Source organism: Callorhinchus milii, unplaced genomic scaffold (assembly GCF_018977255.1).
Source record: "Callorhinchus milii isolate IMCB2004 unplaced genomic scaffold, IMCB_Cmil_1.0 Scaffold3, whole genome shotgun sequence".
Classification (NCBI taxonomy): domain Eukaryota; kingdom Metazoa; phylum Chordata; class Chondrichthyes; order Chimaeriformes; family Callorhinchidae; genus Callorhinchus; species Callorhinchus milii.
This window is the reverse complement of record NW_024704744.1, coordinates 52,688,185-52,713,744: the sequence shown is the minus strand read 5'-3', so window position 1 is coordinate 52,713,744 and position 25,560 is coordinate 52,688,185. Positions and strand designations below refer to the sequence as shown.

The 25,560-nt window shown below is 38.0% G+C and overlaps 1 protein-coding gene across 1 annotated transcript in view; it reads left to right on the top strand.

The window, feature by feature from the left end:
• Positions 1–25,560, top strand: part of rev3l (REV3 like, DNA directed polymerase zeta catalytic subunit) — a 69,569-nt gene that overhangs the window by 5,434 nt on the left and 38,575 nt on the right. The window contains 8 exon segments of the mRNA XM_042332846.1: positions 15,176–15,365; positions 17,198–17,272; positions 19,326–19,486; positions 21,372–21,534; positions 22,383–22,477; positions 22,783–22,887; positions 24,639–24,723; positions 24,836–24,978. Coding sequence (XP_042188780.1) covers positions 15,176–15,365; positions 17,198–17,272; positions 19,326–19,486; positions 21,372–21,534; positions 22,383–22,477; positions 22,783–22,887; positions 24,639–24,723; positions 24,836–24,978 — 1,017 coding nt within the window.

Genomic DNA, 25,560 nt, shown 5'->3' with positions numbered 1-25,560 from the left:
CGCACAAGATGATTGGGATAGTGAAGGATGGAGGGATGTGTACCTTGGTAACGTAGCTGCAGTAATTGGGAAGGAGTCATCAGGGATAAGTGAGGTTGAGGATGTTGAGTTGTTTAAGAGAAAGTAGCGGATGGGGAAAGTTTTCGCTTTGATAAAACATTTTGGAAAGCACCTTTCTGGGATGGGTAATGAGGAGAGTCAGAAGACGTAGCTATGGGAATGAATACAGAATGGTTTACTCCCAGGATATAATAAACTACTTATTCTTCTTGGATGTCATGGACTTTTTTGTTTAATATCCCCTTCAGATGGCATTTAAATTAGGAATAATATAAAGCCTGAATATATCAAAGTGTGCTAGTTTTAACTTCACACTGATTTTATATCATGGTTTTATATCATGCCTACAAGCAGGATGAGTGCCTGTGTTGCTGTAGTTATCTCATGGGATGTAAGATGATTATGAATATGTATTTAAAAACCTTAAATTGTTGTGATTGTCCTCATTAAAGTTGCACCCTGTTGTGCAGCCTAATAACAATTAAAAAAAACACAGATGTCTCACAAAATTGACCTTCAAGGTTGCTGAGAGAATAGAAATGAGTCTTCCTGCAGCCAAATCCTTGCTCTTAACAACCTTGGTTCACTGGCTCATTAACCTGTTTGTGTGAGGTGTGTGAAAGACCCAGTAGGTTCATCGGTTCACAGCTGGGATCCAAGGCATTACACCACAAGGGAGGCAAGGAAAGAGCTGTTATGTTCACTGTGACAGAATTGTACATCTCTAGAGCATCTTAAGAATTGAAGTTGCAGACTGCTCTTAGTCATGCAACTACCAAGATGTGGAAGTAGCTGTTTAGGGGGAGCTTGTAAAAACTTCAATAAATTAGATAGTAAGCCCTGGTAAAATAATGTATTGCATTTTCAAATTAAGTGTTTTAAATTCCAATCATAGTGTCAGTCTGAGATGCTACCTTGCGTGAAGGGCGCAAAATAAATTCAAGTTGTTGTTGCTGTCACATAATTATTTGTCTCATTTGCTTTCCCACTTTTTCAAAATTAATGGTGTAAAACTCTTATTAGATCTGCCCCTTCACCTTGCTTTTCAATAAACATTTCATTTTTGGGTCAGGTTTATAAGTTTAGTTGGTTTCTCCGTTTTAGACTCCTTGCATGTCAGGTCTACTTCCAAAGCCTGTTGCAGTTGTTCTCAAATTATTTGCTAATATTTTATTAATTTATTATTCCTTCCTGTGGAGAAATATCTGTATATGCAATTTGCTCTGGAGAGATTGATAAAGATTGGGCATTGTGGATTAGTGGGTTTATATTTTCACGAGGACGTCAATAAAGCACTCAGACTCTGTCCCACATGAAGGGCACTATATAAATGCAAGTTGTTGTTGTTGTTTTGTAAAGGGTATTGGTGGAAGCACGAATGAGTCAAGCCAACCTGTGGAAATGTTCACTGATAAAATCCTCTATTTGGGAGATGTTTCCTTGGTTAGTGTGATGTGCTTCCTTTATTGGGAGGCATCCTAACTTGGATTCCTTGTTAAGGAATCGTATTAGAATTTCAGAGTTTTATGTCAGAAAAGCGGTAAAATACAATTTTTCCTTTAAAATAGAGATATTAACTTAATATCATACCCACCCTAACAGCAGCTTGGGTTTGGTTATTTTTGCATTGTGATCAGAAATTCCACGTAATTGGATCTAGTGAACCAAATTGGGTGTTTGTTTGCCAAGAGTTGTGTTCTAAACAAAGATTCTGTTTGACTGATTTCTACAACTAACCCCAATTGCTGAGAAGTGTGTTAGACTTTGGTTAGCTATTAACTAATGTATTAAGAACCTTAAGTATAGAAACCAATATAATTTGGACAAATTATCCAACCATTTTGTGTTGGTCTATGAAGAAGATCCCAAATAGCCTCCCCATCTTCAACTGTTCCTTTCCCACCTGTGAAGGAAAAACGTAATTGGGATGGGCAGGTGACTTCAAATGTGGCTGGTGCTGGTTCTTGGATCAGGGTGTGCTGGAAATGAAGAATTGCTTCTCTCTTCACACACTTATCCTTTGTGTCTACAGTACCATCTTCCAGGAAGGTATGAATAGTAGCTAGTCTTCATCTTAGATAAGATCAGGATTCAGAACTTGTTTATTAGTAGTCCAATCCTCTTGCTTTATAACTGGCTGGCTACTATTTGAAAGGAGTACAAAGATGGCTTTATATACAATCTCCAAGGTGACGGTGGATTTATGGTACTATTTTGTGTGAGGAAGCCAGAACCCTTGTACTGCAGCTGCAAATGTGCTTATCATTCTAGTCATTTACACACCAAAGCCACTGAAACTGATCAGTGATGAGAGCTTTAATCTTTAGTTGCATAGGCCCTGAAGGATTTTTTTTAAGAAGATTCATGGCGAATGATAATAAAATAATAATCCTTGCATTTGATATAGCACCTTATTATGTTGTTGAGATGCTTCAAAGCGTTTCACAGGATATACTGTAAAGTGGATTGACTGTACTTTGTGGGTGAAATGCGGCAGCCAGTTGCACATAGCAATGTCCCACAAACAGCCATGGAGTGAGTGACCAATTTTATTTGGAGGTTTATTTGCCAGGTCACCAAGAGAAACTCCATTCTCTTTTCGAATAGTGACATGGGATCTTTAACATCTATCCAAACAGGCAGATGGGAGTCCCGTAGCTCAGTGGTTAGAGCACTTGCCTTGCAAGCGAGAGAACTGGGTTTGATTCCTGGCAGGGTGAAACCTTGGGTAAATTTCCTTACTCCACATGCCTGATAAGAATCCCTCAAGAAAAAAAACAATAATAAATCGGTCACTTCAATCCACAACTGTTTGTGAGACACTGCTGTATGCAATTGGTTGCTGAGTTTCGCCCACAAATATACAGTCAATTCACTTTACAATATATTCTGTGAAGCGCTTTGAGACGTCCAGAAGACATGAAAAGCGCTATATCAAATGCAAGGATTATTATTATTATGGGACCTTGGTTTAATATCTCAACTGAAGGAAGGCATCTCTGACAATGAAACACACCCCAGTAGAGCATTGGAGAGTCAGCTTAGACTGTGTGATTCTGACAAGGGGCTTGAACCCACAACCTTTTGACTCTGAGGCAAGAGTGCTACTGTTGTGCCAGGCTGACACACAAATTAAACCTTTTAAGAGCACAGCTGTACACATGTAGCTGATAACTCTCTCTCGATGTGCAGCTCAATACTTCCTAAATTTCAGTACTAACATTGAATGAAGATGCAGTAATTCTTAAAATAGCAGAAAATGTTCAGGAGAAAAATGAATATAATGAATATATGAATGTGAAATCTAAAGGAATTACAAAAAAAATTCTTCATGTCTTGTCTTCCCATATCTTTTTTAACAGGGATGAAATTTCAACAACTTCTGTTTATATAGCACCCTTCATGAGGTATAAGAAAACTATTTAATTAATGGTGAAATATAGCACGCAAGTTGGGTGTTAAACAATTGTTTTCTTTATTACAGTTCAATAGTTATACAGAAAGCAAAGCAATGATATTATGGGGGAACAAATTATTTATTTGTATGTTAAGCCAGCTTTTAAGGATTTTTTATATATTACATGAAAGCAATAAAATGAGAATTGATAAATTGACAGGTTAGTATCACTAGGTTATAGAACACATTGAGTTGGAGCACAGTGTGAATCTGAAGGTACATTGCTTGTGAAATTCTAAAGACTTGTGGAGTCCTGTAGCTCAGTGGTTGGAGCACTTGCCTCGCAAGCGAGAAACCTGGGTTCGATTCCCAGCAGGGCAAAACCTTGGGTAAGTTTCCTTACTCCACCCTGCCTGATAATAATGCCTCAAGGATTATTATTTTTATTATAAAGCTTGAAGTCCAAAGGGAACCTGAGATATAAAGAGTACCTTAATAAAATCTTGGCTTTTATGACCATTCCTTAGCAGACTTGGTTTTACACAGAGAGAGTGCTCTATGAATTGTCTGTGTGCTCAGTTAAGCACATTTGTGGGCACACCCCAGCACAGAAATATGAACAGCTTAACTGACTGAGTATGGATGATTTTCTGCTGGCTGAGTCGATAGTCTGTGTAGCATGAAGCTACAATTGGAGATCTACTCTGAGTGAGGGAAAATAGTTGAGGTGCCCAGACCGATACAGACGTCACAAGGCCAAACACTGACCACCACCAACAACAACTTGCATTTATATAGCGCTCCTCATGCAGGGTAGCACCTAGCGCTCTTGACAGTGACGGAGCACGACACCGAGCTGACGGGAGGTGACCGTAGACATGGCCCAATAAGAAGGTCTTCAGGTGCAACCAGAAGATGGGGAAGGAGGGGGCAAGGCGGAGGAATAGAGCAAGAGTGTTCCAGAGTTTCGGGGAGTGGTGACTGAAAGCTTGGCTGCTGATGATGGAGTGGAGAGCATGAGGGACATGCAGACGGCCAGAGTAGGCGAGCGAAGGCAACGGCTAATGGGAAATAAGCAGGTCGGAGAGGTAGAGAAGTGCCAGGGCATGAAGACTGGTGTGAGGATCTAGAAGTCTATCTGTTTGGTGATGAGTAGCTAGTGGGTCCTAGCAAGAACTGGAGTGATGGGGGTACAGAGTTGGATGAGTATGTATGCAGCAGGGTTCTGGATTAACAATCTTTTGGATATTGGAGCTGGGCAGACCAGAGAGGAAGGCATTGGAGTAGTCAAGGCTTGAGGTGACAAACACAAGAATGAGGGTTTGCTTTTGGGGTATGGTCAAAGGCGGGCAATGTGATGGGGGTATAGGAAAACGGTCCTGATGTGGGGTAGAAAGGATAGCTGGGGTCAAGCCTGACGACAAGGTTGTGCACCGGTTTGGCGAAGTGCAGAAAAATTTGGAATGTTTTGAGGAAAAACGCGTAGGGTTGCTTGGTGCTATTGAGAGATCAATTTGATGAAACAACCTGGGTTAAAACTATAGGCGTATATTTCCTGAACGTGTAATTATGCTTAAAGTACTAAAAATGTTAATTTGAATAGTACAGCACTTACCAATAATTGGTTGCAGGAGCTCAGTTTAGGCTGCGGGCGCCAGATGCAGACGATTTCCCGCTTACTCCGCTTCCGCGATCCCAACACTCCCGCGCTGCGAATGTACAACCGGAGACCTTCCGCCCACAGTAGCAGGGTCGAGCAAACAGCGAGCAAAGGCCCAGGCCTAGCACACTGTGTGTACAGGTTTGTAGTGGAGGGGGTGTTTGTAGCAGAGGAGGGCGTTCGTTGCAGATTCCGTGGAAAATTAGGATTGTGGTGAGGGCTGATGCAGATAAAACATGAAGGTCATCAGCCACAGCCATAGTGATTCAGGATTTTTCTTATCAGACCTGAAACTATTGTTTCCTCATACACACACACACACAAACAAACAGTTTGTTTAAAATGCTATTTTTATTTTAAACAAATATAGTAAACCAGTCCATTAGTAAGCCTTCTGAGTGTTCTCATCTCCTGCTTTCCTTTTTCTCCACACCATCTTCAAATATTCAGTCCTTCGCTACTAGCAGTTTTGCCCGTTTTCAATCTCTTGTTGATTTGCCTCCAGAGGTTCCCTGTTCTCAATAACACTTGAGTATAATACCTTAATGATTTCCTAATTGATGTATGTTTGCTGTGAAGTGAATATTGCAGTAGTTTAAAACCTACAATGTTGCAGAACCATTTTTTAAAAAAATTCACAAAATGGTGCTGCTAAAGTTCCATTTATGACGCAAGAAAAATTATACTAAATTTGAAATTTCAGCTGCAAAACGTTATTTAGTATTTGTTACACCAAGGAATCTGCCAGCCTGCAGCAGATTTTTTTGGCAGAGGGCAAGTTCTTGGTTGCTTCTGCACACCTATCAGTATTGGTGGTATACTGAGATCGTTATTATTTTCCCCATTAAATTATCTACTGCAGTAAAACAAAATGATTCATTTTGAGACTAAAGGAATCTTGGCATGGGATAGAATCGCTTAAATACTCTTCTCCCCCCCCCCACATACACACGCACACACATACAGAAAGCTAAGACAACGTTTAAAGAGTTGTAAGAATTTTTTTCAGATTAGCATTTTAATTTTTGTTGTTGAAGAATGTTATTTTTTATTATTTGAGGACTGATATTATTTTGGGGTTGTAATCATATACTCTTTGTCTGAAGCATCAATTTTTATATTTGAAAATGTTGCAGTTTATTGTGCAAATGTTCTTGGTGGTATTTATAAAAGAAAATGCTGGCATCTCCATGAATAGTGTTTGAAGCGGCTGTATGTTGACTTGCAAATTCTGAAGCGGTAAATTTCAGCTCAGTTTTGTTTATTCACAGTAAAACTCCCAGTGGTCTATGGGGGGGACATGAGTAGACTGATTTACAGTAATGGAAACAAAACTTTCTAAAATCAGGATTAAAAGGGGTCTATGGTTGATTTTATTAGCAATTTATAATACTCAATTGGTCTTGAAATGCTGTATAGAAGTATCTAAGGGGAAACTGCACCTTGCATAATACTGTATTTTTCAATGTGAAATTCCCAACAGCGCTCCCTCCTTCCCTGGTCTCTCTTGGCACTGTGCTTGATGTTTCCCCACCATTAGGTCTATATGGAGATTTGGGGTGGGAGGGAAAGCCGGTGTTCCTGCTACTCCCTGATTCTTTTCAGTTTTCAACTCGATTTATTTGTACCAATATGCTATAGGAATAATTACAGTATTTGAACCAAATATGCTGCCTCCACTGTGTTGTTCATTTATCACCTTATTGTTTCCACCGCTACTAGTAGTGACTGATCTGTAACCACCAGCGCTCCCCCTCGTATTGCATAGCTCACAAATGTGCTATCCAACCACAATTTGTTTTTTCTTTATTGTGAGGTAGAATAAATGAATAATCAATCTGGGCCACTTGTGCAGCAATTAATTATCAATTCAGGCCTTCACAAGAAGCCTGGGAGCAGACACTTCTGCCAAGATCATTTACCCATTACACTGTACTAGCTCATTGTAGTGAAGTTAAAAAAGAATCACAGTTCAGCTGACAAAGTGTAGGAAGCCCAATACAACAACAACAAAATTACATTTGTATAGCGCCTTTCACGTCGGAAGGACGTCCCAAGGCACTGGACAGTCAGTGTTTCGGACCCGAGCTGGGGGTCGGGATTGGGGAGTGTAGAGGACGGGAAGCAGGATAATCAAAAGCATGTTGAAGATGAAGATCTTAAGATGGGTCTTGAAGGAGGCAAGGCAGGGGGCGAGGTGGAGGGACTGCGGAATGGAGTTCAGAAAGGTAGGGTCAGAATGGCAGCAAAGCAACCATGTCTCGCAAATCTACAGGCTTTGATGGTAAATCTACTTGATTAGTGAGGGTAAACACTAGATATAAGATATTTAGAAGCTGCTTACCATATATGGCTCTTACTAAGAAGAGTAAAATTCATAGAATTATAGTAGTCTCCAAGTTATCTACTGGGATTGAAAGAATTGATAGAAATCTGTTGATAAATCAGGAGAAAAACAATCTGTTTTGAGGGGTAATGACAATATTTAGTGATGATGTAGATGAGATTACTGTACTTGTGATAAAATTTGTTTCTAACCTGAAGCTTGCATTCCCAGATGACCAGTGTATGTATATACACATATATATATGATAGATCAATCACAACAACAAAATACAACAACAAAATTACATTTGTATAGCAGCTTTCACATCAGGAGGACATTTTATATTGGCCACCTTCACAATTTACAAGGATCACATTTTATATTGGCCACCACCACCTCTCTCCTTTGGCTGCTGAAACCCTCATCCATGCATTTGTCAAGTCCAGGCTTGGCAATGTCAACCCTGTGTGCACTAGAAATTCCAGCTCTTCCATACACATGCCACATAACTTTGCAGCTGTATCTGTGTTCTTTCCCACACCGGGTTCTGAGAGCCTATAATCCCCACCTTTGCCCCTGGCTTCATTGCCCCTAGTAGATCAAGTTCAAGATCCTCAATCTCGCCTTTAAATCCCTTCATGGTGCCCCCCTCCCTACCTCAATGATCTCCTCAAACCCTATCGACCCGGATGCTCACTTCATTCAGCAGACCTCCACCCTACCAGCCTCACCATCGGCAAGCAGATTTTCAGACTTTTTGCCCCACTCTCTGTAACTCCGACCTGAATCCTCTTTCGTTTCATTCAAGATCTCTCAAGACCTATCTCTTTGACTGCTTTCAGTCATATTTTACTCCACCCATTTCAGCTGCCAAGCCAGGATTAAGCATCTTGCTTGGCACCTCCTCCTGTCATGAAAGGTGCTACATAATTGTAAATCTGTATTTAATGTAAACATGGAGCACAGAGCTAGTAATTTTCATCAGTATGAAAATTAACACATTTTAGTTAAGATGCGACACAAAGACAGTCGATTCACTTTACAGTATATTCTGAAGCGCTTTCAGACGTCTAGAAGAAGTGAAAGGCGCTATATCAAATGCAAGGATTATTATTGTACAAAAAAAACTAATTTTCCCTACAGTCTGATGAACATGAGAAGAACCATTAATGCTGTGTGTACCAGTCAGTTTTCTTTGGAAAAAGAGCTGGATAAATAGCATCTCATTAGGATAGCATCTTTCCTCCTAAAGTGTACATTTAAAAACTATGTGTGAGTTAAAGGTTATAATTCAATCTTTCATTTAATTTCATCTATAAAGTGCTCAAATTTCACTAGTGGGGTTTGTGAGGGTTTCTGGATCTCTCAATTAATTATCGGAAGTATAGTGGATAGGTTTAATTTAATTATAAGGCAGCAGCAAATCATTTGAACACCAGTTTATCCGCTTTAAATTCCCTTGAGGCTATTTTATGTCATTTATAAAGTGTGGCAGATATTGAACCTTCCCTTAAACTATGTTTCTTAATGTGGATCTTTTGAGTGTCCAATGGCGTTTGCATGTGTCACTGTATCACAGTAGGTGAGGTGTGGGGAAATAAAATCTTCCAGTTTCTGGACCCTCATTTTTAACATCTTGTTTTTATGTATGTCTCATTTCGGGATTAATAAGGGCGAATATACTGAGGGACAAACTGAAGTTCAGCTCAACCGCGTCAAAGGCCAAATGGATCCTGACCCTTGCAGGAGCTGCACCGACACAAACCGCTCAGGGCACACCCACCGGGTAGCCCATGAGTGCACCAAAACTGACTGAAATAAACGCAAGGGTACAGAAGGTGCGCGAAATATAACCAATTAGTGTCCCGAAAATGTATGTATGGTAAATGTATGTGAGTACTGTGGACATCAGGGCGCCTTCCGAAAGCGGCAAGTGCACCTTATCAGGGTGTGTGCAGGAGCGCACATGGATGTGGTGTACACAGGGACGACTCCCGACTGTTTTAAAGGGAGCGTCCCAAAAAACATGTGCGCAGCCTATGTGCGGTGAAGGAATGTACCATAAACAAACGGAAAGCTTTTTGTTTCGGAAGGAAGGGAAAAATTGTAACCGAAGATGTTGTGTTTGTTTTGGATTTTTGTTGTACTAAATATTGTATTTATTAATATGGGCAGAAGGGGGGAAGAAGATGAGGGAGGTTAAGCCTGGCAAGTGGTGGTGTCTGAGGATTATACTGCATTAGTGTATGTTGCTCACTTCATATAGTAATTAACATATTTGAATACAATCAGCTCTGTAAAGTTTGCTGATGTATGGAGAGAGAGCACAGTAGTTTCTCATAGCTGCATATAATATTGTGGCAAATGATTTGACATTTGTGCAGTGTTGAATTAAATCCTTTTGTAGAGATCTGACAAGGGTAATTTTATTTGTGGTCTGAAAAACTGGGGACTGGATTTATTGTCTGCATTTCAAGAGGCTGTTATTTTTAGTGCAATAGAATATGAGTTTTTAAACATTTGGTAGCTAAATACATATTTTAAACCGTGATTTCCTTGTTTGTTTCCAAAGATTAACATCGTGTGTGTTAATGTTTGAGGTTTGAAATGCACAATATTTGTGATTGTACTTTTGGACTTTCTAATTGTCTGCTGGTTAGCACTAAATCATATTATTTAGGACCATGTAGGATCCTCACTTTCCATTTCTAATTTATAGAGCCATCATCCAAAAGAGTACAGTAGAAATTCACAGATGTGAATTGAGTGGAGCTGCCCTGCTTTTTACACCATTTGCTCCCCACGAGATTGTGGCATATGACAAAGTTAGTTACTCTTTGTCTTGTACACCTTTCTGTGCAGACAGATTTTTTTGAGTGAATCCATAATAGAACAGATAGTTCTGTTGTAAAATAGATTTTAGTTTGATAAAGGTTTATTAGCTTTCATACCATTTTAGATTAGAGTACTGACAACAAAATTGGGGTGTTGAATGTTTTGTTCAGCTGCTTATGTATTGCTTAATCAGGAATATCTCAAACACATGAGTCAAATTGCTCGTTTTTTTTATTAAAAAGGAATCCCTCATTTCCCAGCACCTCAGAATTGTTGGGCGTCTAGTGACCTAGTTTCACTATTTGCACACACAACCTAGTCTATAGTATGAACCCTTGAGAGTCTGCTGATAATTTTCAGACCAGACAACTGGGATCCCTATAGAGCAGAGGGGCACAGGTGGGGTCTGTAGAGATTATATAATAGGAAGGCTGCTCAGTATAGCAACATAATTAGTTGAAATAATAGATCTGTTTCAGTAAGAGGAAGCATGAATTTGTCTACCCAAAACACATTAATTATGTGATGGTTCAAGAGGTAACCATTGTTGTTTTGCGGTAGTTCCACCTGTTCGATATTGAGATAAATATAACATTTGCAGAAAATCAACCTGCTATTCTCTTCACTCTTGGAAAGGTGTGAGGTGGAGGGAATTATGGAGGTTGGAGGTGAGGGGGGAGGGGGAGAAGTGAGTTGAGCTAAATTGGTTGAAAACTTGCGTGTCAATGGTGAGGCAGGAACATTTTATAGGCTGAGTTAACAGGGTGAAGGGAGTGAGCGGATGGGTAGAACTGCCAAGTATGAAACTAGGATGGAGTCATTTGAAAGTTGAAAGGTGGAAAAAATTGAAAGTAAGAACTACAGTCCTGAACCCAGTGCATTGGGGAATAGGGAGTCAATGGTGTTGATAAGCTCATGGAGTGTGGATAAAATGCAGCAGTGGCATCCTGGAAGTCTTGGAGCTTTTTGTGGCTTGAGCTAGGAAGGCTGGTCAGCAGGGTGTTGGAGAAATCTAGGCTGGAGGTGGCAAACGTGTTGATTTTCAGCTACCTTAGGTTGCAGTAAGAAGGAAGGCAGACAATATTAATGGGGTGGATATCTATTTTTAGTCAGTAACTATGCTTTCTGTTTTTTAAATAAAGCATTGCTGCTGTGCTACTTTAGTTTGCTTTAATCCAATTGATACATTTTTAATAGCTTTACTACAAATTGTCTTGGGAGAATAATGCTGCCTAAATTCATCATTAATAAAACAGTAATGCTCAGCACATATTCAACACTTTTTTTAATCTAACCAATGATTTAGCTACTGCTGGGGTACTGAAATAGATATTACATTAGCCTTGTAAATTGGGCATTTCACCTATAGCTATTTTATTGTTTATGAAATAACAGTAAGGGTAGAGTATTATTACCCATGATCAATTATTTTTATTTGGAGATCATGTAAATGGTGGATGTATTTAATGCATACAAAATATAGATATTGCATTCAGAATAGTATCTGTAAAAATCCAGGGGTCATTTAAGTTTTTTACTTTTACACTTAAATCTTAACTGACTTGAAGTTGTACTGGAAAATTTATCAAGTGTTTAACACCTTGCCTTGTGGTTTAAAGAAAACCGAGTGTTTCTGGTATACACTGACCAAAAGCCGTTACAGCTTCCTGCTTATTAAGCCTCAAATGGATTTAAAAGTGGCATTTAAACTACTCGTCTTGAATCATCAGCAACCTGTAGTAGTTGATCAACGGCTTAGTTTTTAAAAAAAGTCCAGTAGTCCTGTCCTTTGAGCTTTCAACCTCTCTCTCCCCCCCTCCCCATACCATTAATTCTTTACCTCACTCAGAATATAAATATTGGCCACTTTACCTTCTGCATAATAATAATATTCCTTGCATTTAATATCGTACCTTATCACGTCTCAAAGCACTTCACAGGACAGACTGCGTTTTTCTGGGCGAACAAAATCCATTAAAGAGATAGTACAGGGAAACCCCGTTATAATGCAGACCTCTCTGACTTCCAAGTTGCCGGTTAGTGTTTACATCACTTTCTGTCCTTGCAGGCTATGTATAGTCAGGGCCATTATAGTTAATGGCATTAGCGGTGCTTTCTGGGCATAGCGTACATAGCACCAAGAAAGTTACATCAGGGGTAATCGGACGAACCAGAAATCCCGTTTACCAGGCTTTTCCCCCATACCTCTGCAAATTCCTCCTTTTATACCATGGAAGCCACTTAAGATGGACATGTCGGTTTTGTCCGGCTTAAGCGGCGTTTGAGTCCAAAAGAAATTCCCTTCCTCTACAGCAGAGGAGCGTCTCCGAGGGGATTGATAGCTGGAGCTGCTTGTAAATGCCCATTCATTCACAAGCAGCTCCAGCTGTCAATCAATTGTGATTTGACTCCTCCCACTCCCTCTCTTGTTTCCTCCTCGTTCCTCTGCTCCCTCACTGATTGACAGCCCATACTTGCTTGTGAATGGTTGGAGTCCGCTGTCAATCAATCACAGTTTGACTCCTCCCATCTCAATCCCAGAGCTGCTCATGGCTGAATGGAGCCACTCGAGACACAGAAGCTGTGAGTGAGTAGTCTCAGACCAGCGAGGCATTTTGTCCAGATTATCTGGATTTTTGTACGAATTAACACCATATTTAAAACAGGGCCGGTTGTTTTGTCTGATTCACCCTGCGTACGGGGTAACTGGCGTCTGGCTACAGGGGCTTCCACTGTAACTAATTCCTTCCCTCAACCACTGACGGGCAGGATATTCCACTTTCTAATAACATTCTCTATATCAAAAACAAACCCTCCTAATCTCTCTCCATTTAGCTTTCTTCACAGATTTGTCCACCTGCCTTCCCAACTTTAAAGATTTATACATGTTGTTTATATTTCTCTTCTACTTAATGTACAGTTGTATGGGTGCTGTTCGCTCTCAAAGTGGCTATTATTATGCAAGGTTTAACAATGAGTTGGCAAGCAATTCAACTACAGCCATGTCAAAGATTAGCCAAATTGTACCTTTGTATGTCATCAACGCACATATTTCCCAACTGGTGTGTCTAGATAGTGATCAGAAGTGGGGTCCTGTCTGTGATTTTCTTCTTCCTATGACAGTGTGCTGAGGTGAGCATAACAGCCTTACATCTGCCCCTTTTGAAATCAGCTAATTCAACACAAACTAGGATTGAATAAAGGACATTTGCTGACAAATCGTTATTTAACATGAATTTTGTTTCCTCCATATTATCTCAGGTAAAAGAGTCTGAGAGGTGTTTTAAACCATCATCCTGGAGCTGTAATGTTAAGGCGGCTTTGGGATAGCAACTTGAGTAGTTTTTTTNACTTGTGATTGTGCTGAGATACAATTTGTATTATTGAATACTGAACATGAATGCTAAGAAGGGTGGAATGGTTCATTTGTGGCCGTTCTGTAGTTGTGCTGTCAATGTTTCTTTGCATTTTGGGGAGAAGGGTTGATGTTGGAAGATATGAGATTTCTAGATATTCTTCCAACAGGGTTGAGAGGAAATCCTAAAATTGAAATAAAGCCTTAAAGGATTTATGATTGATAACTGGATTATGAGGTTGTTGCCGAATTGTATTTCATAACTGTGTAACAGGCTAGGGATATCCATTATATTGGAAGAAGCAAATTTGTCACTGCTGATTAATCACCAAACCGTATGAGTCTATCCATTTTTTTCAACAATTTTAAAGCATAAAGTATAAGCAAGCCTTGGTTTAAACCAACAATAAGATAATTGGATAGAAAGCTATCTGTGGAATTACTTTTTTTATGTAATGGTCCTTACATACATTAGAACACATTCAAGGAACAGAAATGTTAATGAGTATGTTGCACACTACATGAAACGGTTAAACCTTGATTTTTTTAATATATATATAAAGGTTTAACCATTTCATGTAGTGTGCAATATACTCATTAACATTTCTGTTCCTTGAATGGTTAATTTTTAATTTCTGTCTCTTACTCTAATATACTGTAAAAATGTTAGTGTAAAGACTTAGCATTATAGGGAATAAAACCTAGTTGTATCTGAGCGCAAAGTTACTTGGAACATGATTTCCCTGCAAATTACAGCTAAACAATGTCCCTAATAATCCTGTGCACATTCCCTGGAACATAACAATTTGCTAGGCAAAAGAAGACCAAAGTCCATCTAGTTCGGCTTTCACCATCCTGGCAGTCGCTTGACATGTCATGTCCCAAACTATATACTGTATCCTTAGATAATAAGAACATAAGAAACTAGTGTATGTGTGTTGTCCTGGGCATTGAAAAACTCTTTAAATCATAAAGGTGGCTCTACAAAATATTTTTCCAGTCCATCTGTCATTCCCCCAAGGGATCTTAATCTCACTATATGGACTTAAGTATCTATCATTTGAGCCTCTTAAACTTATGTGACTTGGGAGTTTCAATGCATAGGGCGAGAAAGATTCAGAACCTGGCCTTACCAGATCCATGTTTTCACAAATAATTAAGTTACCTTTTATAAAGTAGTTGTTTGGCTGCTGCATTCAGATTTGTGGAATGAGTTAAATCACACTTGAATAATAGTGTGATTTAACTCGATTAACAAACCTTATGGGAATAATTTATACAATAAGTATTGAAAATGTGTCATTTTTGTGGCACATACATTGAACACCAGCAAACAAGGTCATAAAGTGATGGGAAAACTGTTTTGTTAAGAAAAATGCTAGTTTTAGTTACTGAAAAGTAATTTTGAAGAGAAAATAATTTTGTATCGAGCCAATGCATAAAAGTGGTTTGCATATTTTTTCCAGTACAATTACATTTTTCACTGTGGTGTAGATATTTTCGATTCAGTATAATTTTACTGTATTTTTCCTTTGTTTCTAGGTCAAAGGTCTTGTCTCCATTTGCATGGTATGTTTCCATATCTCTATGTTCCATACAATGGTTATGGACAAGAACCAGAGCAACATCTTCGTCAGATGGCTTTCAGTATAGACCGAGCACTAAATGTGGCTTTGGGCAACCCATCCTCCAATGTCCAGCATGTGTTCAGAGTATCACTCGTGTCTGGAATGTAAGTAAAAAAAATTATACGTTCTGCTATATTTGGTATTTATCATTTTTGGTATAGAATTTTCTAGTTTTTATTGTTTCTTTAAAATTGGTATTAGTAATAACATACTGTGCAATCAACAATGTGTCAGATAAAACAAACATAACTTTTTCTATCCGGTTTCCAAATTGGAAACTGAGCAGTAATCTTACAGCTGTTTTGCTGGTACTCTGCTTGTGTAGACTGTGTAAAGCTGATGGTGAGTGGGAATATACAGATTAAGATCCCTTGGGGTATTACTGCATGTATTACAATGATGCAGCAAGCTCACTGTCAATGCAGCTGATATCGTATAGGACTTTGGAACATAACATACAGGATCGGAAAAGATTATCCGGCTGGTCTCAGAGTTTTAAAAAAAATCTACTCCTCTGTCATGCCCCTTGTTACAATTGAAAAGTTCTTTCACACATTTCCATTACTTGAAATTGCATACAATTTAGGGGGCTTGCATACAGTTCCTGTAACTGAACATGCATCTACTACAGTGTAAGCATGTGGCTTTATCACTTGCCATTTAGTAATGTGACTCTCGGGACTAACAGTTAGCCCTTGACAAGACTAAGCATAAACTTGCCTATGCTCCCAATCCCTTATGGAAGAATTGGAACAACAAAAATAACTTGCATTGATATAGTGCCTTTCATGCAAGGTAGTATCTTGAAATGCTGAACAATTATGAGCCAATCCGAACTTTATCCAGTTTCTCAAAGTGTACTTATTTACAGACCAGGGCAATAAAATAGACAACATCCAGTGTGCAAAAAAAACTGAACTAAGAAAATTAAAAATGTAGTAGTTCACAGATTTCAACTTGTTTGAAGTGTACACATTTTGTAAATATAAAAACTATTTCATGGCTCCCTCAATCATAGCATGAGTGAACAAAGATTACATATCTCAGGAACTTGTTGCTTTCCATTTAAAAGCCTTGGATAATAAAAAATCTGCTTATAGTACACGTGGTTTCTAGCTGGCTTACTGTGCTAAAAATGTCTGCCTTCCAGATTGTCCAATTACTGCTGACATCACTTTCTGAACATTGTGCAAGAAAAATAAGTGATTTGCAAATCCTTACTATGTGCAGGAAGTGCTGCTAAGATTGGAGAAAGGAACAGAGGGATATAGGTTAGAGGGAGAGGTGAGGGTTTCATGGAGTATAACTACCGGCACAGACTATTTGAGTCAAATGGCCTTTTTCTGTGTCCTGTCACTCTATGTAACTTTTGTCTTTCACAATGGAAAGCCTTAGTGCAAAGCATTTTGGAAGTCCTTCAAATATGAAAGGTGCTAGATAAATTGTTGTTTTCCAGAATCTCAACTACTTTCTTCTATTTATTTTAAATTCATTCTTTGTGCCCTCCGTCTAAAAACAAGATTTATTCAACTTCTCTTTTTTCAAAAAAAAAAAAGTTTTCTTAGATCCAGGTATCCTTTGTCTTAGTAAAACAAGAAACGTAATTTGTTTTTATTATAATAATCCTTGCATTTGGTATAGCGCCTTATCACGTTGTCAAGACATCTCAAAGCGCTTCACAGAATATACTGTAAAGTGTAGTGACTGTTTTGTGGGCAGCTAATTTGCACGTAACAGCCATGAAGTGAATGATCAGTTTTATCTGGGGGATTGTTGGCCAGGACACCATGCAAAATTCCCTTCTCTTTTCATATACTTCAATGGGATTTTTAACATTCCACCTGAACAGGCAGACAGGACGTCGGTTTAACGAATTTCAAATTGTAAACATTAGTTTCATAGGAATTGTCTAATTTTTAAAAACTTTGTGTTACAGTCCTTTTTATGGCTATCATGAGAAGGAAAGACACTTCATGAAGATTTACCTGTATAATCCCTTGATGGTGAAAAGGTATAGTAGATATCCGATGTGCACTGTTCATGAGTTATCTTGTTTACTTATAAAATACAAGTTTATTACAAACCAGTGTTAAGTATAGCATTCATGCTACTGGTGTAAAAATATACTTTCAGTTCTATTAGTGTGCGCATGTTGTAGTGATAAGAAAATCTATGTTGCAGTGGTGAGAAAAGTTGTCTCACAGCAGTGTGATTCATCAGGTCACAACTCCTACCTCCCCTCCTCTAAACTATGTTAATTTTAAAAGAAGCTATGACACAAGGCTGCTTAGCTTATCCCATCCTGCATAAGCACTCAAACATTCTTCTCTGCCTTAATCCCTCTTAACAAAGGGACAAGACCAGAGTTTATTCCTGTGATAAGCTTGGTATCCCTTTCGCTTTATATTATGCGAATGATACGTGTGGTCGAGGCTTAACAAAATCTTACTCCACTCAAAATCCACTTGGAACAGAAAATAAAATCTAAATTTGAAAGAAATCACAAGAAGGTGTAGTTTCCGAGAAAGTTTAATGCATTTTCCCCATCAGTTTAAGAACTGTGAATAGAATCCCTAATTCTCATTCAAGTGGCAAGGGAGAAATTTGACCCTCAGATCTGTTCCATTTAACTTCCTTAATCATAATGAGGTTTTATTTTGTTTTTTTAGTAGGTTTTAATAAAGCACTGTTTTATTCCACAAGAGTTCTCCAATACTGGTTCCCTATATTGCTGTTTTAGAATCCATCTCATTTATGGTCTGCATGCAAGTGAACTAAAGTGCTTTAGTAACAATTTTAGACTGTTGATGAACTAGTTTGGCATTAAATCTGTCTGCAGAAGCATGGATTTAAACCACATATTTTATAGCCTTCAGGGCACAAATATTGTTTGGTTTACATTTGAGCTTTAGTGCCATTTACAAATATAAATGGGTTTTAGCAAAGTTGAAGTAAGTTTCCATTTCAGTACACCAATTCAGTAATTGTTAGGAGTACTTTAGTTACCCAAGTCTGTTTGGTGCAGCTGAAATTAGTTTTTAAAAAGTAATATTTTCTATCTGATGATGAATGTCCATTTTAAGAGATGTTAATAAAGCTGTAATGTACTTTATGGTTTTGGTGAGATGGCCCATCGAGGGAAGAGCAAAACTAGTTTAAGTTGCCTTACCATGCATCCTGTTAGACAGCTAGAGTGTTGTTTGTGTTGAAAAATCACTCAAATGTTGAAAGCAGGAAACTATCACTCCAACTGGTTTTGAGGATATTTCTGGACAGAGCCAAGCTCTGCAGGTGTTTGTGACTTACAGGTGGTTCCTTGTAGAAAATATCATTTATGTCAGAGGTTTGTTCTGGTGGCTAGTTTGTTCAATTGTTTGTTCATTTGTTCAACTCTATTGATTACACTAATGGTTAATCCACATTGACCAGGCTACCTTAAGGCGGTGTATTTTTTTTAAACTGCTGTAGTCCTTGTTGCAATGGTGCTCCCACAATAGCATTAGGTGTTGTGCTCCAGGTTTATACCCTCTGACAATGAAAGAATGGTCATATATGTCCAAGTCAGAATGATAAGCGACTTGGATGGGAACTTGGTGGTGGTGAATTGGTCCCATAGGAAATTAGGGAAAAATATATAAATGGGGGTCGATTAAACCTTAGGTTTTTTTTCTATTTGGAGTAGCATTGTATTGTAAAAATGAATTGCTGAAGTCTTGAGTTAATTTTCTTTAAATGTATGTGCATTTAAGACAGAACCAAAGATGAATTGTGCCACAGGCTTGAAAAGGTGAAGTGACATGCTGGTGTTTAGAGGCTTAAGGCGTGTGTTTTGGGAACCTAGTTAAGCCAGAGTGTGGAAGGAACAAAGTCGAGAGTGCTTTTTGCACCAATATAAATAGGAACAAAAGCTCATTTTTCCAGCATGATTGTAGGTGCAATTTTCAAAAAAGGAAAATATGCTACAAAATATGCGTTAATATGCTATGGTAAATAAATTGTCAAAATAGCAGAAAGTTTGTCTAAGCAGAAATAAGATTATGATTGCATCTTGTATTTCTGTTTAGAGTCTGTGAGCTGCTGCAGGGAGGAGCTGTAATGAACAAATCATACCAGCCATATGAAGCTCATCTACCGTATCTCCTCCAGCTCTTCATTGACTATAATCTGTATGGAATGAATCTCATTCATCTCGCAGCAGTAAAATTCAGAAAAACTAAACGAAAAGGTGAGGAAGTTCAGAATGGTATTTAGAAAAACCTTAGAGAAATGGTAAGTGATATTAAATAACTAGTGAATTAGCCAATGATGTTATATTTGAGTACCCTAGATTCTGTGCTTTCCATTTGGGTTGCATTACCCTGTGCCTCTCAATTTATAAGCAGAATTAGCTAAGGCTTGTAAAGTATTGCCTGTCTGCATGTTCTGATATGTTACTTAGATGAGAAAACGAGAAAAGGGAATGTAAAAAATTTAATTTTTATGGTTTTCCAAAAGTCTTGAGTTGGGTTCATTGTGAACTTTTCGTAATCATTTGTTAACTAAATGTATTTGAGCCAAGTGTATAAATAAGTCCAACCTGAAATGCCAAAATAAAGGGATAGAAAAACTTCTTACACTTTAATTGTATGCCATGATCATGTCTCTGGTTGAATAAGATGATATGTTAACTGGTATCATTTCAATCAGCAGCTAAACTCAATAGCATAGCCTCAGTGCACCTGCCACCATGACCTTTGTTAACCTATGGCTGCAAAACTATGAAGTAAGAAAGATGTGTTTATCCAAGAAGGAAATGCCGCTTCAATTGAATTGAATTCCTGTCAGTGTTATGCCCAACAACGTGGACAATGTATTTATTTATAATGAGGAATCTTGTTAGAAGCTAACCAAGTTGATACTGCTTCTATTTAAAAACTAGAATTTCTGTCAATAAAATGCCACACTGATTGTTTACCAGCACAAAATCTACCTCCCAACACTATTCACTTCATGGCTGTGGGATATTCCTGTGTGCAAATTAGCTACCGGTTTGCCTATAAAATACACAGTATGTAGTGAAGCTCTTTGAGATGTCCTCTTGACATGAAAGGTCCTCTATCAGTGCAAGAATTACTTTTATAAATTCTTAATTTTACAAACTTAAAACTCACCAGAAGATGACAATATACTGAGGTATATTTGGACACTACAAATGTCTCATCATAACATGGTGCAATGTAGACAATTGCCTGTACTTCTCCTCATGTTCCCCAAGGTTCTGCAAATTACCCAGGGAAGTATGAAGCACAAGAAGGAAACGTCAACACAGTCATTCTTATCAATTATGCTTTCTACTGGTCACAAACAGACAGATACTGGCAGTGTCTTAGGAACATGTTGTACACCTGCATACACTGTTGCAGGTGTACAACATGCACTAGTTGCACTGGAGCTGAGGGCAAGACCAACTGGCAATGGAAGATTGTAAACAACTTTAAAATATTGCAGAAGTAGAGCACTGAATATTGATAGTAGGGAACAGAGCATTTCCCTTCTGTAATTCCTGCATACATCATTGCCTGTGTATTAATTGTGAAGTTTATTTTTTCATTCCCAAGTTATGTATTTTCCATAAACCTCAATCAGTTTATATGCAGGAAAGTATTCAGAGTTTGTTTTACTTCTGAAATCATCACATACAATATACATTCCCAATGATAAACTCTTAACTCCTCTTCGAGCAAATGTTTCTTATCAATTAGAAAATTTCATATTTTGTAAAACACTTTCTGACAACTACTATTAGCATGCTCTTCAATAAAAACAAGACATTTTTCTCTCTGCATGTCAGCCTTCCACTTCCATCCTTGGCTTAATGGCCATCATGTGGTGGCACACAAAATGGTAACTAATGTGAAGTTTGCAACAATTTAACTTGACGATGGGCACAGAAATCAATCATTTTTAAATTTGTTAAGTTTAAAAATACCCTCTGGTGTGGTGCCATCTATTAGAATTAACATAAACAGTACCATGGTAGCAAGGGAACTGATCTTGATTGATGCAAACAGCTGAGTTCTTGTTATGTGCTGTTTAATTTATCCATTTGCAACTAATATTTATAACTACAGATGACCAACCTGCTGGAAAGGTCAGTTCAGAATTAAGTAATCCCAGTAGCAATGACAATGGAAAGTTAAGGAATAGCCCCATTACTACCAAGTCGAAGGCATCACAGACGGAGAATTCCATTAATTGCTCCTTCGTATGGTGGGAAGAAGAAGATATACCAAGGTTGGTTAAATAATTTATTAATATTTTATTTACTACAAAAGAAGTGAAAGTAGTGAGGAATTCTCACTTACATAACCTGTTCACTAGCCTCCCTACAAACTTGAGGGGGTTATAGTTTGAGGTTTAATTTAAAACTGTTATCTCAATTGGAACAAAAGGGTTTGGCTAGTTAAATGGGAAGGTAGTTTTATAGGAGACTTAAAGTGGGTGCATGAATTGGTATACGTATTCCAATAGCTTTTTTAAAAAAAACACAGAAAATAGTCTCCCGTATAAGTTTCACAGACATCGGAACTCTGAAATATTATTTGAAGAGTAAGGATCACCATCCTATTAATTAAGGTTTAAAAAACATAGTCCATTGTTCAACGCTCTGAGATGCTATCTCATGAGAAGGGCACGATTTATACAGTAAATGCAAATTGTTGTTTGAATCCTCTCATGCCGTGTTGGCTGACCTCAGCCGGGGAAAGCATTGGATTGGTGGGATTGTTGCTAGAAATGCGTGTGTGTGATAGTCTGTTGAGGACAAGATTACGCTCAGTTGCAATTTTTCTTGTCGACCCCCCCCCCCAGAAATTTAAGGATGCTCCTATTTTCCCAGATCTGTAATTAGAATATTTTAAATAAATTCAATAACCAAGAAATGTATTTTCTTATATGACCTGCATAGTATGTTCTCAACAGGAGAAATGTTTTTATTATATTTGTTTTCATTCTGTTCTTGTGAAAAAGTTAAACTTGGCTGACTCCTTTTTTGGAGGTAACGTCATGCTATGAGTTAACTCTTTGTTTATTTAGGGTTTGATATTATTTACCATCATTTTTTAATTATGCTTGTGTTGCAGTTCCTTAATTTTAGAGGGTGTTGATCGACAGAGCACTTGTGAGCTTGAACTGGATGCAGTTGCAGCTGATATTTTAAATCGCTTAGAAGTTGAAGGTATTACTTCTGTAATAATACATTCAATCTGTACACTCTTACCCTCTCACTAGGTGGGGAAAAAAATGACTGGAAGGTTGTTGAATACAAATTAATTTTAATTGCATGGTTAATACATAGTCAAATAGTAGTGTGCTCAAGAACATTACTTTTATAAAATACAAACCTGAATATAAATGCTCTAAATTTTAAAATTTATTTGTTAATTTGAACAAAAATGTGCATGCTCTGATTAAACATACTAAATCCAGTTCATAGCTGCAGGGCATGAATACTAAAGTCTTCTTCTCTCCCTTTTTTTCTAGCTCAGATTGGCAAAAACCCTGGTCTGCAGGCCATATGGGAGGATGAAAAACAGCGCTGTCGTGAAAATAATAAGTCTTCTCAAATTGAATTGCCACCTTCACAGGGTAACACAATGGCATAATATATATTTGAGAATAAGAAATTCCCAGTGCTACATCATTGATCAGTTCTAGTATAATATGGCAAAAGAGCAGGGATCCAATTTCATATATGGATAACTAGCATATATGCTTCTGTGGCTTCTTGTTATTTCACATCTGTTGGTGCAAATCAGTAATGTCGTAGAATGGAATGGGTTTGACTATTTCTCTCTGATAGGAAACAGTGATCATTGTACAGTAGTTTAAGAAGAACATAATGACTCTGCTGAGTTGCTGAGCAATTTCTGATCTTACTGACGCACAAATTTTAGAAAGTTTCAGATAATTTGCAAGTAAAATGACAAGCAGGTGCATTTTCATACTTTGATTGACAATAACATGCAAGAATCAAAGGGTGGATCAGGTCTAGAAGGCATCGCTTTAAATAGAAATTGACTCATGTAGGTGTTCCAGAAATGCATATATTTAACACTCTGGTATCAAAGAATATAACAATGAGTCAAATATTCTTTAGTGTTTTGTAAAAATCAGTAATGTATAATGCATTTGACAGGAAATTCATTAATCAAAATGTTCATTTTGATATAAAGTATCTAATTCACGAGAAACTGTCTGAGTTACTATAGGGTGACCAAAAAAGGCATGATATCTGCACTATTTTCTTAAAAAAAAACATAATTTTTGAAGCCTTGCACTTCATGTGTTGAAGTTATAAGTTACATGACTGATAATTATCCCTCATGAAAAAAAAACAATAATTTGGTCACTCAATCCACGACTGTGGGACACCGTTGTGTGCAATTGGCTGCTGTGTTTCGTCCACAAAATATACATTCCATTCACTTCATGTATATTCTGTGAAGCACTTTGAGATATCTGGAAGACGTGAAAAGCACTATCAAATGCAAGGATTGTTATATTATTATCATTTCTTTAAAATTTATTAGAGATTGTAATTGTATCCTGGCTTTTTGGTCACCCGATACCTAATAATTATGAATGTTCTATCTTTTTTGCATGTTTAATGTCCTTGATGTATTAAGATTTTTCTCATTTTTAGTGTATAGATTTATTCCACTGAAGCATCTGGGAAAAGAAATATAATTCAGTGGAATAACGACACAATTTGGTCTGGTAAAGAAGCACACATACTATTTGATTTTGATGGCAAATGATCTCACAAGGGATGGGGTGGTGCTACAGTGGCCTACAAGTGGATAAGGGAGAGCAAACATTGGCCATTGTTAAGCCTCTAACCCCTCCTGGGGAGCACTTCTGTGGAGAAGAAGTGTGGACATAATTGAGTTTAGCTATTGAGTTTCCATCTCTGCTTATAGGCCTTCCATCACATTTTGCCTTCTGTCCACTTGACATCTATTAATTTCCAGAATCAAGAAAGTGGTCTGGAAATTTAAATCTGAATTGCAGCTTTAATGGTTAGATCTCTAAGCACTGTACCCTTGACTCAACAACACCATTTAACTGATTTTGATAGATACTTCCTGACAGCTGGAAAGTTTGTATTGCTGTGTATTTTGTGGGCGAATGATGGGTGCTGAGAGAGGAGAAAGTCTCGCTCTCCCCCCTCCACCCCGCTCTCTCTGCCCTCCACCTCCCCTGTCCCGTTGCATGCTGAGCTGATGACTGTCCATCATGTGCTTGCTGTGAAGCCTCTGTGTCTACAAACTGCCAGTAAGAAGGGCTTTTTAATTCCGACATATAGCTTTTGATAGCATTTGTACTTTCATTTATAGATCGTGATTTTGTACAAATAACAGAGAGTGAAAAGATCTTCCAGCGCAGAATAAGGGAGGTTCTACAACGAAATAACTACTCTGTGTAAGAAATTTATTTACGTTGTATTTACTTAAGAAACTGATATGTATTGCTTTTACATAATTTCACCATTGGATTGCAGTTTAGAATGCTTGTTTGTGCTGTTTCAACCCAGGGCTTTATCACAATCCATGGATGAAAGTGAAGAATTCAATGTGTTGTCCTCGAATTTGACCTTACATATGGATGAATTGTCACCTGAAGCCATTCCTTGTACACCTGCTTGTCTGGTTGAGATACACAGTGATAAAGAACAAGGTAAGACAACCAACAATCCTTGCCTCTTTTTTCCTCTTCTCTCCAAAGCTAAGAGATGCCAAACCCAATTTTAGTGCCTCGCGTAGTAATCTGGATCAGATCTGCTAACTCAATGCACAGAGGAATGAACTAACATTATTTGTTTAGAACTCTACATCACCAGCACATACATTATGCAGTTCATGTCAATGATGACTCTCATTTATCAGTGGTGTTATCATTGTAATTTTCACATATCTGGATTTGAAATTTCTTGGATTCAGACACCCTTTGTGGATGTAAGGTCCTCTCCTGTAGTCCATACAAACAGCAGTAAATTCTTTGAAACTCCATCTTTATAAGTGAAATCACCATGATTGAAAACAGAAAGAGAATTTTCCCAATGTCCTGGCCTACAACCCCACAGATATAATTCATCATTTACTTCATGGCTGTTTGTTGGATTTTGCTCTCTACCAATTGGCTGTGGTGTTTGCCTACAAAATACATTATTTTTGGTCATTTTGGTGTCTGATACACGCGGAAACTGATGACCATGTTTATGAATATCCAAAACAAACTGAGAATTTTATGACACTTACA